This window comes from Cydia pomonella, chromosome 1 (assembly GCF_033807575.1).
Source record: "Cydia pomonella isolate Wapato2018A chromosome 1, ilCydPomo1, whole genome shotgun sequence".
NCBI lineage: Eukaryota > Metazoa > Arthropoda > Insecta > Lepidoptera > Tortricidae > Cydia > Cydia pomonella.
Window position 1 is genome coordinate 23489301 of NC_084703.1, and position 15676 is coordinate 23504976.

General features: G+C 34.4%; 2 protein-coding genes across 5 annotated transcripts in view; one reads left to right on the forward strand and one right to left on the reverse strand.

Annotated features, from left to right (window-relative positions):
- Positions 1 to 9709, forward strand: part of LOC133518171 (rhodopsin, GQ-coupled) — a 42573-nt gene extending 32864 nt beyond the window's left edge. The window contains exon 3 of the mRNA XM_061851793.1: positions 4281 to 9709. Coding sequence (XP_061707777.1) covers positions 4281 to 4453 — 173 coding nt within the window. The 3' untranslated portion in view covers positions 4454 to 9709. The remainder of the gene's footprint in view (positions 1 to 4280) is intronic.
- Positions 1 to 15676, reverse strand: part of LOC133518025 (protein furry) — a 206040-nt gene that overhangs the window by 127865 nt on the left and 62499 nt on the right. The gene's annotated exons all lie outside the window — the stretch shown is intronic.

A 15676-nucleotide genomic window follows, 5' to 3' on the forward strand; every position in this document is an offset into this window, starting at 1 on the left:
CCCACACTCTTTTTTTGCCCAGTCATCTTAACCCCAATATGGATATCAACCTCTTAATGAGAGATAATAAGCTTGAAACTCGTATACGCCTTCATTGGGCTGTTCTAAAGGTTCTCTTAAAAATCTAAGTTGGAAAGTTATTCAAGGTTTAATGTCGAAAAAACGGCGTTTCGCGGATATCAAAGTTTCTATAACTCCAATGTTGTTTACATCCAGGTAGGAATTGACGATCATAAAATATGCAACAAATTATGCTCCAAACATTGTTACATAGGATTAACCGTTTTTAAGATAGAGAGCGCAGAAGGCGCAGCGGTCAGCCATCGTACTATTAGGCGAGGATAAAGTGATATAAACATTTTCTCCAATATGCTTGGAAATGTTCACCTTTTTGTAGCAAATAGTACAGGAATTTCTTCATTATGATCAAATTTAGCGGACGGGAAGTTATAACTGTATTGTTTTTTACTTTTTAAAGACATGTATCCGCTGAGAAAAACGCAAACAGCCAATTAATATAGCCGCGGGCTGCGTCTACACGACCCGATCAGCATCTTTTCAAGCTCAAAGCATAGAGTCGTGTAAGATCGTGCGTACGTGAATACTGCTTAATAAAATCAAAGACTATAATTAAATTTTTTATATTGCACAATTATATTGAATGAGCGAATACTGAATGGTACTCAATGGCAGAATACTTGTGCCTTTAACTTTTTTTTTTATAATTAAAGAGGGACATTGTTTTTCACGTTTTTGATGTGAAGGTTCGATTTGAGTGCTGGTTGATGTTTAAATTATGATCATTTTACCTTACGAGTATTTCCTCGTATGTTTGGAGAAAAGCACTATATATATGCCTCGGCAGGAACAGCAATTCGTGCATTCGTCTTCAAATCGAAACTCATCCACGGATTGCCCTTTCCCGGCCTCTGTAATAATGTACTATTACGTCTATTACTGAATATACACAGATTTTGAAAGTTGTCTGCAAGTTAAAGTGCTTGTGGCAATGTAATTTACACATACCCGGTAATACTGAGTAATTGAGATATTGAGATCAATTTTTGAGATATGGGGTGTAGTGTGACTCCGTAAGATAAAAAATTTTTTTTGACCATTTTTTTTTATCGACGACCGTACTTTTCTTTCAAAGTTATCTACTACTAATGTAAACGATTCTAACAAACCCAAACTCAATGAGATTGTGTCATTTTATCACAGAGTTCCTATGGCCATCTTCGGTCCCTATCATCAGATCAGCTCGATGTCATAATAATACATTGTCGTCGATCTTTCATAAGTATGCCAAATTTTAGCTCAATCGGAAACCAAAAAGTACTCAACTCAAGAAGTGGTTTGCAAATTTTGAAGCCAACTTTCATAGTTACAATGAACATCGCAAGGTAAGTAAAAGCTTGTAAAAACATTAACTTATCTTATTATTATGTATATATATATTTACCTTTAAACGACCAATTCTTGTATATTTATATATTTCGGGGATCTCGGAAACGGCTCTAATGATTTCGATGAAATTTGGTATAAGGGGGTATATATTCAGGGGCGAAAATCTATGTAACTAGGTCTGATCTCTGGGAAACCGCGCATTTTTGAGTTTTTGTATGTTTGCTACCAGATATTATTAATAATACTTAAAATCTATCTTTTTCCTGCAGAAATACCCAATGTCAAGGGGTATGCAGCTTTGTTTTCTGATTATACCAGAATAAAGGAGTATTTCTTTTATAATCATAATCAGGACTTATAATCAGACAACCTTACCTAATGTCCACAGGAGAGGCAATGTTTGCTTAATATCTATGTTTTTATGGATCAAATGTCATTTTAATTATTATATAATGTTATTCGTAGAGACTATCGGTTGACCTTGCATCACACGTTTGGCTGACCGCTGTGTGTTCTGTGTCCTATATCATAAATTCATGAAAACAGCTGATCGCAGCTGATGAAATGTTAGAAACATAACTTGGAACAAATTTTATGCTCTTTAATTCTTACCCAGATGAAACCAACATTGGACCATAGAAGCTTTAATATTCACGAAAAACTGATTTTGTTTGACATGAGATTTTAAATAACTTCCGACGCGCAGCGTACACTATGTACGGTTAGATTTTTAAGAGAACCTTCAAAACGCCACAATGAAGGTGTCATACGAGTTTCCAGCTTATTATCTCCCATTCCGATGTTGACTTGGATTATGTATATGTATATATAATTCTATTGAATTAAACACATATTTCTTTCTGGTTCTTTAATTATTTAAAATACGTGCTTTTAGTACAAATCTAAATAAAAATGTGACAATATTATTTCATGTCATTGTTTTAAAACTAGAAACCGAATAAAGCACAAAGCCTGAGGTTTTAATACAGAACAGTGTACATTTGTGAATTTTTTTGTGCATTATTTTGACTTAGGCACATATAGTGCAAAATACCGCACTAGGGCGATAAAGTAGCACCATATGTAATGTACCTAATGTACTTTACAAGCTTTTATTTTTGAACGTTATTACTTAGCTTAACGCCGTCAACTGGTTGTATTGTTTTTTTTTGTATATATTTATTTCAAATGTTTGAACTTCAATTGGAATCACTCGGTATCTGATTGAGCTAGAGTTGTAAAATTATGAATATTAATAGTTTTTGTCATTAAAGACTATATTCAACGCATCTTTTGCAAAACTCAGGGTCTAATAAAACACTTTATAAATTAGGTATTATTAAGGTATTTGCAGTCAGTTCATCAAGTGTATTAACTTTTCTCAAATTTGGCAATGTGTTATAATGCTAATACGAGTATCAATAACATGAAAATATTAACTATTTTATAGAAACTCGCCCGCAAATATCCCGATTCATTGGGTATTAGTCGTCGATGCAGCTCATACAATACGGCTTGTCATGAACAAAATATTTTCTTTGGCAGAACCCAAGAATGGATTTAAAAAATGGAGCCACTGAGATTTTTGATGTAAATTTTAACGGGGAGGGAGTTTCAAGTTTATCTTGATATTTATATCATTTAAGCTACTAGGCCAAGGTTGGTATCGTTTTCGTATAAATCGGGGATGCTGAAGTCATTTATCATATTGACAAGATTCTGAAGATAAAACTTAAAATATACAAAAAAAAATCTTTCATGCTTAAACCGCTGAACCAATTAATTTGATTAAAATGCAGTATAAAGATAGATAGAGTCTCGGGAAAGAAGATAGGATAGTTTTTATCCCAAAAACCATCCCTTAAGGGTATGAAAAGGGAGGTGGGGGTTTGTATGGAGCACCAAGAACCACTGAATGAAATTTGGTATAGATATAGTTTGAGTCCCGGAAAAGAACATAGGATAAATTTTATCCCAAAAATTAAACCTTAAAATTCGAAAGGGACATGGAAATTTGTATGGGGAATAACAACCGCTGAATCGATTTAGATGAAACACGTACATAAACATCTTTGATTTAGTTCAAAATGACACCAAACTTGACTTAGAATCTAAACTTAAACAATTATTAACATCAGACGTCGCCGATGCTGAATAACCCCCCCAACTAATCTGCATCAAAAAATCCGGGTGGCTTCACGTCTTAAACAAATACATCTTAGGAACACAAAGATCATTCAGACAACGCCGTATTTGCCCTATTTTTGTTTTCTGCAACCACCACTATATGGCTTATTTTACAATCTAACTTTCTGAAGACGCTGATGAGAATAATATTATCCACAAAGGAAATTAAATTATTTTTGGGCAGTAAGCGTATCTTCCGTAGCGTGGTTATGTACGAGTACGATGATCCTAACTGAATTAGACACAGAATACATTTTTCTACTGCTGTACTTTTATTATTTTTTCTGTACATCTATGAACACTTATATAATAAAATTCATGATAGGCCTGAAAAAAAGTATATTTTCTATTTTCCGTGAATTGCTTTAAAAACTACAAGTCACAATAATCGATATCACGTGTAAGCACTACTTTAAATTAAACTAAACTGTTACCAACATGACAACAACTAACATAAGCTAAAAGCTAGGGTTACATATATGCACAGATGTGATAGTCAGACCTGTCTGGTGGACAAATCTGTCAATTTATGACGGGAGTTAGGCACGGGTGCGTTTGTCGGAGATTTGTCCGCAGGCACATCTAGGTGTAATTCCTGCTATACATTAGCAGATTTCTGTGCCAGACAGACCTGATTGGACACATCTGTACGTATATCCCTTGCTGAACATTAAAATTGCCAACAGCATCATACGTGAGCAACTACACGGAGGCGACAAGCAACTACGGCGTGTCGTCGGTAACGCCGGGGGTGCGTCGGCGCCGCCGCGACACCTTCATAACGCGCTGGACCTTCGACAACAGCCGCCGCCGCGCCCCGCCCCCAGAATTCGAGATGAAAGTCTTCACACCCAATTAAACCACCACTTAATAAATGAAATAATCTCTAACTCAGGTAACCGATCTAAAGTCTCACGTCCTTATGTCCATAAATGACACCCTACTGTCCCTATTGCTACGAACTGAGAAAAGTTTCAACTAATGGGGCGGTGTGGAATAGCACGAATTATTCTTAACTTAGATATAAATCTTAATACATATGGGGAATGTTGTAGAGTTATAAGGGCTGGTCTGAAAGTTATAACTGCTCCGGCTCTACTCATGCAATTTGAATATTATTTATACCATTGTAATGGAGCTTTCAGTACTCACTGATGAGGTGTAAAATTATTAATACTCATTGAAATGCCGGCCATGTGAGCATGCGACGTCTTATTTAAACTCAGCAGGTATTCCCAAAATGGCACTTCGTAGAGAATTGCACCTCTCACTTTGTTGTTTCGAGTATATAAAACCTCAGAGCTAGAGTATCTACTCGAAAAGTTTACATGGCGCGCAAGCAGGTCGAACTTACATGTCGTCAGATAGGTTTATAACAATTTGATATTACCACGTTTCGAGGTAGCTTCCAATATAATATACCCCCACCCCTTAAAAACACCATTAGTAGTTTTAAATTATGTATTAAACAGTATCTTATAGCAATACAAAATACGCTACCTCTTGGTACTAAGGCCACGCTGTTATATTTATAATAATATACACCGAGATTTCCGTTTATTTTAAGGGTGCATTCTTCAGCTTAAATTAAGCAACTTTTCCAAAGACACCGGCATTCTAATTAGCTCAATTTCGGACATAATCTATATTTTATTTTTATTTGATAAGGCCCCTAGGACCGTGTTAACTTGCTTAAGGACCTGTTTGCCTATTGATTAGTGTTAAGTACGAGTTAATACATATGCTACTAAACCTAAGTACTAATCTCGGACGATCGATGTTCGAAATGACATTGATATGTCACAGTTTTCAATTGTTTGGTTGTAGTTAAATGTAATACCCATGGTACAAAAACGCTATATGCAACGTTTAATTACTTTTTATAAAAATAATAAATAAATAAGAACATTTAAAAAAAATTAACTATGCCATTTAGTTTCTTTCAACGTACCCATACCCCGAAGTTAACGGAATTCAATAAAAATGCGGTGAAGACATAAGCTATGTTTATTTTTTAACTTTTTTTAGCATATTACCTGTCTTCTGATTTCATACACTTCTTTCAATACATAACTCAATTCAGCTCCCATCATTTATTTATTTATATATTCTAAATTACAATACATATAGTACACATTCATACATATAAACGTAACTCCAAGGCACTCAGTTTTCGACTAACAGCGAGTAAGGATCAATATAACAAGAGTCTGCCGGAAAAACCAGCGTTGTAGTACCATTGCAACAGTATGCTGAGGCAAACTCCTATTTAGCATCCATGAATATTTTATATCTTAAATGTACGACTCAATTTTAGTAGTTATTTAAGTCTAAATTTAAAGTTTGTTTTGTACTAAATATGTTACACCGTTTGTAAGCTCTGTCATTTCTTGTGTTGTTGAATAAACATTTTCTATGTCTATGTAAAAAACGTTTAACGCATTCACTGCCAGGGGGCGTGGCCTAAGAACAAACTTGTATGAAGGTGAACCATATATGCGTCGGTGGCAGTGAATGCGTTAACCGATAGTCATGGATCTATTTTAGGGACTCCATATCTGGTATAATTTTTAAAACAGTATTTGCTAAAAAAACATATTTTAGGTGCTGCGAATATGGGCCGTTCTTTTTGCGTCTAAATTATTTTGATTGAGGAAATATAACGATAAATAATTTCATTAAAAGTAGAGATTTTAAATAATAAAAAACTATTCACATTAGTTTATAAAAATTTCATCGTCATAAGTTGAATTGTAATATCCTTTACACTGGTATAAAAAATAATGTGACCGCGGCAGTAGACCAGGAACTGCTAACAAATTTCAGACCGGCCCTTATATGTTAGTGTTTTGTAAATAATAGGTCAAATTAATGGTAATTTAAGTGATACAGCATTAAATCAATATGTACTTATAATTAAATAGAAGGTACGTTTTAAAGAGCTGTCTTAGTATTTTGTAAATATGGGGTTTCATGAATGCCAATTTACGAGTAAGTAATACATTATTACATCAGAATAAAATAAATGTAATTAAATATGCGGTAATGTTAATTTATGTAATAAATCTGCGGCGGTATCATGGTCGCCTTTTTATTACTTGTCATGTCATGTATCACTTTCGTACTTACATACTTGTTAGAGCGTGACAGGCATGATGACAGATGATAAAACACCGACCATCTTAGCCCTACAGTTTGTTAAAATGACAAAATTATAATATTCAAGATCTAGTCACCGGATAAAATTGATTTATGATTAGACTTATATTATTAGTATTGTACTTGAAAAAAAGGCAGAATGTATGGCACTGCATAGTTTTTAAGCATTTGCATGTCTTGAAGTAGAAGTATGTTTACTGTTTACAAGATGGGCCTAATGAAGAATGTATGGCGTAATTTAAGGCTCGGGGCTCAGTAGAAAATGGAGCGTATATTGCACCCCACTGACGATAAAGATTCACATTCACAAGACGAGTTCCCTTTTTAGATTATAACATTAATAATGTTTGCAAAATTTATGTTCACACCTGCGTCTATGTAGACTAACTCAGACGCTCTGATATATTCTAATAAAACCGGCTAGTAAAATCCTACATACCCACACAAAAAGTTCGGATCTTTACGACACGTCTGTCCTATGAGAATTTTTTTCAGGCGATATTTAAATAAAAAACTGGTTTTCTTGTTTTACTAACTTAATGACATAATAATTAAAGTTTATTTCACGAAAAAATTAACATTTTTTTTACTAACATGACGTTTCCTTAAGTCACAGAATACACAAACTCCGAGTTACGAAGTGTTCACTTAGAGGATGTGGTCACCACATGCAGGTGCAATTGTACTTGTTAAGTGCTACGATTTGGGCAGCACAACCGAGTTCATTTAACACCATTTTATACTATAATGACCCAGTTACACCCCCAAAGCAAAATTTTTGTTAATATTTTTAATTTACACGAATACTGGATATAATTATGGACGCAACTGATTATAAGTTGGGTGGTCTGTGGTTCTGTACAAAATAAATAAATAAAATAAAATAGGTATCCCTTCAAAATTTTGATCAACCCAGAAAATATGCTTCATATTTTGAAAGTACACTTTGTCGACCCTATGTAATGATTTCCATTGTAAGTGATGACACGCATGACCTGTTATTTCAAGTTTTAAGTGCGAATAATAGTGTGAACAAGTGCGAGGAAATTCGAAACAAGTGGCGATAAATTAAAACACGACCTAAGGGAGTGTTTTAAATCGACACGGGTCGCGAATTACCTATTCGCACATGTATCGTACACCGTTTTACAGTACATATGGCCCTTTAAATGTTCGACACAGTAACGTAATATGCTAATTTTCGCACTAGTGCGGTAAAGTAGCACCATATGTACTGTAAAATAATAAATATTGCAACCTACAAAAATGACGATACACGCGGCGTTGTACGGAGGTCAACAACTCCCAATTAATTTGCTAGTCTCTGGTCAGATATTCCAAGTAGCGTATTCTTAGGACGTTCTATTTTATAGATCATTACATTTTAAGTCAGTGTATTTAGTAGTGAAGTAGCGCCAACATAATAAGTGGAATTATTTAGTATTCAATAAAGTTATTAAAACAATTACAACTACATACTTTTCTTAATTTTACCTTCTATCTATACACGGTGAAACACAAGGAAAAACCGAAAGATTTTAACCACGCACTTCTGAGGCTAAAAGAAGAAAAAATGTTATATGACTTCCAAAGGCAAACTTATTGTAAAAAACCGGCCAAGTGCGAGTCGGACACGCACAGGAAGGGTTCCGTACCATTATCTATAAAAACGGTCACCCATCCAAGTACTGACCCCGCCCGACGTTGCTTAACGTCGGTGATTGGATGAGAACCTCGAGATTGGAAATAAATATTTATTTTATTCTATTTTTAGTACTTGTTATAGCGGCAACAGAAATACATAATCTGTAGAAATTTGAACTGGCTGACTATCACGGTTCATGAGATACATCCTGGTGACAGACGGACGGACGGACGGACAGCGGAGTCTCAGTTATAGGGTTCCGTTTGACCCTTTGGGTACGGAACCCTAAAAAGGTGCTAACAAACATGAATGCTTTAAAAACAGATAACATATCTCTACTAATAGGTATAGAGTTACTAAAATAAAATTTTCTTCACACTGGCTCGAAAAAGATCTTTTTTCATGCAGGTGTACTGAAGGACAAAGGCCTATTTAGTTCCCGTGGGAGTTATGGATTGTAAAAAAAAAAGCTAGAACTCCCTAGGGAGTTAAAGTTTTTTCTTATCATGTCACTTATTCATACAAACCAAGTAGCATAAGTGGGTTTTACTTTTAAAATACTGGCGTTTATAATTTAATATTTTTGTTTATGTTTAAAATTATTTTGTTTCATTAATTTAATAGCCGTTTATAATATTTTTACATAATTTTCAATCGTGGCTGAATGCCGAATAGGTCTGTGCCTTCGATGCCTAACCTGTCCAGATATGTCACCGCATTTAAGAATTATTTCGCCTAAAACTTAGTTTTTTCTTCGCAAGTGTGATGAAAAACATTGTGTGTGACTGGTGTGAGGGGTACGAATATTGCAAACTCGGGTCTTTAATTCCCTCCAGCCTGCGGCAGTCGGGAATTACCACCCTCGTATCCATAATTTCACTTTCCCCCCTCGTTGCACAATGTACTATTCATTCACGCAACACTGACAAAGTGGGCGTAAATTAAATACGTAATTCAATAGGTCACACAGTCACACAGATCATATTGGGAGAAAAAAAATGTATTTTAAAGATATACAGTAAAATAACTATACTAAACGTTCACATAGTTATTTGGGCTTTGGCCGGCCATGGCAGGAAACCAAATATTTCATAAAATTGGTACCTATGTTAGTTCTCCTCCACTCAATTTCCGTAAGATAATACATTTTAATAACTTTATACAATTACCCCCTTATTCATAACATAAACGTCTACTAAAGTTGACAAGCCGCTAATAATCGTTTGTCTCTTTCCATCATACCAATACGTCGGAAAGGGACAAACGATTATTAGAGGCTTGTTAACTTTAGTAGACGTTTATGAATAAGGGGGTTAATGTTTTTCGGTTAAATTATACTTCTAAATTCACATAACGTGCCAAAAACATTACCTAAATCAGCTAAAAAAGAATTCAACTTTTACTTTTTGGCGCGATGACTTCTGAAAGGCACGGTGCGAATCAGCAACTAACATATTTGATTGTTGATTCGCTACTTGCGAAATCTCGTTTTTTGTAGGTAGGTTTGTTGTTTAGATAATTAGTCTTAAAACTAGAACGAGAACTAGAGCTGGACCGCAAACCAGCGCAATGACCTTAATGTATAGAATTATTAATGGTATAAGTACATTCTACATTTACTGCTGCCGGCGCACAGAACTCGACGCTAAGCGGGACGAGCTTAAGGCTAGACAACATGTGGCCATATTTTATATCGGAGGGGTGCTGAATTGTAGCGTATGTGGCTACTTCAGTCACCTGAGAGCGCACCAGTGACGATCTCAGTTTGGAAAACGGCACAAAATAGGGCATGCCAACTAATATCCCTATTTAACCGTACTAAATCCATGGTAAGTGTTGTACGAGTATATGCTGCTTACCCAAACTACAAGTTTATGCATCGTTTAGGTACATTAATTACATCAAAGAGAATAGAATTAATATGTCTATAATATCAGACAAACGTTTACGTATAAAGCAAATCGGAAACTCAAGAGGTGTAAATATGTATTTCCGTTCTTAATGATTTTTTAAATTATGGTTACAATTCTACTGAGTTTATTAGAATTAGCCATGAATCATTTGTCGACATAAAATGTTTGGTATCGTTGTACATTGCCATCGTATGTACAGTTGTGTGCAATATATTAGCAGTCAATAAGAAAATGAAAATTAGGAGAAAACTGTAACTTTGGATCAATTATATTGGATATTTTTTTGTAATTATTCTGCATTACTTGGCGTCGTTTCAAAATTAACTGTAACCTTTACTTAAATAATATTGGGAGTAAAAAAAAATCATGAAAACCGGCTTTTTACTAACTTGCGGAAATTCTTATAAAAACGTAAAACCCTACGAATAAAATACAATTGTATACCTAGTATAATTGTAATTTGTAACAGTGCGAAATAATTTTGTATCATGACTATTATTTCCAATCAAAGCTTTATATCTAAACTCAAGTAAACCTGAAAAAAAATAAACTTTTCTATAAGACGATCTTCGTCTCAAAGTGTACTTAGCAGTCCATCATTTGGACTTTGTTGTTGATTTTTGACCAACTAAGTATTGTACTTATTGTCACATAAATCTACTACAGAAGATGAAATATGATCAGTTAATAACAAGAAACCAACAAATATAAAAGCTTGTTTTATGGACAGGAGTTTAGCAAAGTGTTGTTATAAGTTAACGATTTGAAGCACGAAGAATTGCAAAGTTTTGTGATTTCCAATTATGAGAAAGTACTTCGAGGTTGTTTTGTAGAATATTTTTCTAATTCCTGCTTACCTAAAGCCGCAATATTTGAACCTTTGGTAAATTTCTTTGGTTTTGAGATTTGTCTGATGAGCAGAACAGGGAAGTTTCGTGGCATTTCGCCATAGTGAGTTCTGCCTATATACATACGTGGATAAAACTGTTGGTACAAAGTAAAATAAAACATAAAAATAATATATTTTAAACGTTTTGAGACTACTATTTAGTTGTTATGTTTAAAGTGTGATATGCAACGTCAATTACAACGATGATAGCTAAATTCCATTGAAGATAATAGGTATTTAATTTGTATGAAAAATAGGAAGTCTTCAATTTAAAAAGTGATTGAACAAGTGTCATCGTTTAAGGAGTACGGAGTATTATATGTTTTAATTATTTGCTTCGTGTGACAGGCCCCCACAAGGTATATGTAACTTGTAATGAAAGGTCAAAATAAACTATACATACATTGTCAATTTCTACTAACAGCGACATTCCTAACTGACTTACATTGACTAAATTATTTTACGATATATTTTACAGTGCGAAATAATTCTCATTATTTTAATCCAACCAGTTACATTGGAAGTCGATAAGAGAAAATTCCTTACGACTGCTACGAGTGCTACGATAATTCAGAAGTGCTATGATGTATGAAAATTTGGCACTGCAAATGAGATGGCACATGGATGGCACCGCTTCAATCATATCGGGTAGGTAGAGATAATTTTTTTTATTTTCACCACACCAGATCGTAAAGGTTTTCATTTGCATTTTCATTTTATCCACAAGAGTGGCAAAGCAAGTTTAAGCTCATTTTGAGTTCTTTCTACATGTTGGCTGGTACTACTGGTAGAATTGACTTTTGAACCGCTGAGCTATGGTCGTAGCCGATAATATGGGTTTCCCGATATGTAGCGAAAAAACTTCGTAGAGGTAAAGATAATTCATTATAATAGAGAGGTAAAGTATAAGAGAAATACGTGCCCCTTAGTTTAACATCCAAAACAGATGGCGCTGTACTGAGCCATATATTTTTCGGTCAACTTTAGACAATCAAAGCTACCGCAAAATATATGGAGCTGTACAGCGCTATCTCGTTTACCTGTCAAATTCAAAGCACGAAATTGTCTTATACTTTACACATCTTACGCAATCAATAAATCTTTGGTAGAGGCAAAACGACAACGTGTTGTGATTAGCACTGAATTGACTAATAACGTTCAATTGGATTTAATTTGTAATGTTTTACAGTTAGTAGTATCCTCGCGTTGGTGTTATGATTCATGATTCAATTAGTAATTGCACATCATTAAATGGCTAATTAAATATAACTTGTATGATTCTAAAAACTTTTGTGGATAAATTGATTACTTTTGGAAAAAACCGTTTCTAAAGACAGAAATATTGTTTATCCTCTAACTTTCGAACCAAAGTTAAAAAACACGTGAAAAAATATCAAGAGATTAGCCGTAGAATAGAGTACTTAAAATACTTTGAACATGATCGGTGGAGCCATCTTTGAGTTAAAAAAAAAGAAACCTTAATAAAAGGTCGTAAGTGCATATATATATATATATATATATATATATATATATATATATATATATCCTCGTAAGGCCCAAGGTCCTACCTATAGGACTTATTCAGTTCGATGAAATTTAAATCATATTCAATTAGGACAGAGTTGCATTTGTTTTGTTTCGTGCAATTTTCAAACAAAATAAAATCTACTGTATTCCGTGCTGTATTCAAATTCCAGTGGCAAATTTTGGATTTTTCATTTCTATGGCTGGGCCTTAAGAGGATATATATATTATATATATATGATATGCAGTTATCTAGGACATCGATAGAACTAAAGTCCGGGAACGCACTTACAACCCCTCTGGTGTTGCAGGTGTTCATGGGCGGCGGTAATCGCTTACCATCAGGTGATCCGTCTGCTCGTTGGTCTCCTATATCATAAAAGTCCCATATTTTTTAGTTAATACCTTTTTCTTTAAAGCAAAATTGTTAACTACGCATTATCACAAATTGCCTCATTGATGAAGTACCTTTTTTCAAATATTAAGGCGTCTTATATGCTTTTTAGGGTTCCGTACCTCGAAAGGAAAAAACGGAACTCTTATAGGATCACTTTGTTGTCCGTCCGTTCGTCTGTCTGTCTGTCAAGACCCTTTTTCTCAGGAACGCGTGGAGGTATCAAGCTGGAATTTATACTCTCCCTTGTCTACTGTCCTTTGGAGCTGAGAAAAAATCAAACTTCTAAGCCAACGCAATCAAGAGATACAGCCGTTTATGCCGCATATTTCCGCAAATTTTCGACACTCGCAAAGGAATCAAAACCTTCACGGGTACAGGGTACTTCCCGTGAACTCAGAATCTTGAAATTTGGTACGAAGCAACGTCTTATAGCACAGATAAAGGAAACATTGCGAAAACCGTAAATTTTTAGTTACATCATAAAATAAAAATATTTTTAATATATGATATGACTCGATTGTCGTGATGGCTGAACTTTTACTTTTATACCTGCAGGTTGGTACGGAACCCTTGGTTCGCGAGTCCGACTCGCACTTGGCCGGTTTTTTATTATGTAAATATTGTTAATACACGTTAACACTTTTCAATAAAAAACACAATTTAGTTCTTAAATCTCACTCTTTTAAATATTTTATTAGCAATCGTTTTTACTGGGTATTTATCGGGTGCTTTGGGTAAATATTCAGTATTTACTCACCTCTACCCATCTCTATCCGCTTATGAATGTCAAATAAGTAGTTTTTATTTAGATTTAAGTTTAAGTTAAGTGCTTTGTAAGTGAGTACACACTCGCTATACTTACTTATAATTTATTTCTGTATTAGCTAAATTTCTCTGAGTGAAATGTATAATTTCTTTGAGAAAATAAAGTTCTATAAACCTAAATAAATTTAAACATCAACCATCAAAAACAATTTACCTCTTTAATAATTAAAAAAAAATTATGGCACGACATAAGGTAAGTTTTCAGTTTTTGAATAACATGGACATACCTTGTAATTTAATGGTATTTGCCCCATGTGTAATTAATAATTTTATAGACATACCTTGTCATTTAATGGTAACTGCCCCATGTTTAATTAATAATTTTATGGACCATATTTTGTACAAAATGTAAAACCAGTGTGGCAACTAAGAAAAGTAATGTGCTAAGAAACATCGAGGGACCAATGCACAATGGGAATTTTCTGAAGTCTGATGAAGATTTTTGTTTTGATTTAATTCAGTTTCTCATTTTGTGTATTATACCATGGTTTCAATTGACGAATGCGGCTTTCAATTTTATTTAAATTTGCTGAATTAATGTAAGAACACTCGAAAGCATTGGTAACTGACACGTTTCAGTCACGTGGAATTACCTTAATACGCCCGATGAAATAGAATGATTTCGAACGCGGATAGTGAAACATTGTTGGCGAAAATATGGAGACATTTATAACAATCCTCGTGTATGCCATCGAAATTTTGAACTGAAATATGACGCCTCCCAACAACAGCAACAACAATACCGGGTATTTTTTATTTATTTAACTATTTGGAAAGCAAACAGAAATAAGTTAGCAGGAAATAAGGTTTCAAATACACACAACGGACATTCACCTATTTCCTTAACAGCTTTCACTAAAACATGTATAACATAAAAGGTGTAGTAGGAAAAATTGCCCCCAGCGATTTTGGGCCGAAACTATAATCAAACGATGTCTTTTGGGGAGGTTATACTCTGCACAAAGTTTCATCCCTCTGTTACCCCCTGGGGGTGAAAAACACCCGATTAACCAACCCCAAAACTGTTTTAATTATTTTTTCCTAAACTATGAAAGGGACGAATTTCAAATTTTGTACAAATATTAATAAGACAAAAAAAATATTAACCCCCTAACCATTTAAATTCTTGTAAAAAAAAACAAAAATAAAAAAAGAATCACTCTGTATATCAAGTTTGGCTCATGGTACACACACCATTTTTCAAAAATGAACCAGTTTATATTCTACATTATACAAAAGTTTCATGGACCTACTCCAGAAGGAACATTGCGAAATTAATATGCATTGGCTCTTTGGTGCGTACTATCACATTGAACTCCCACTAAAAGCCTTGCATTATTAATAAACAATGGCTTGCGATCGGACCGCTGCTCGTGCCCGATTTGAAAAAGGTGGGGATAAAGAAGTATGAATCAAACTCATTTGTATTTATAAAAACATTTTTAGGGTTCCGTAGTCAACTAGGAACCCTTATAGTTTCGCCATGTCCGTCTGTCTGACTGTCTGTCTGTCTGTCTGTCCGAGGCTTTGCTCCGAGGTCGTTAGTGCTAGAAAGCTGAAATTCGGCATGGATATATAAATCAATAAAGCCGACAAAGTCGCACAATAAAATCTAAAAATTTAATTTTTTTGAGGGTACCTCCCATACACGTAAAGTGGGGGTGATTTTTTTTTTGCTTCAATCCTACAGTGTGGGGTATCGTTGGAAAGGTATTGCAAAACTAATAGGG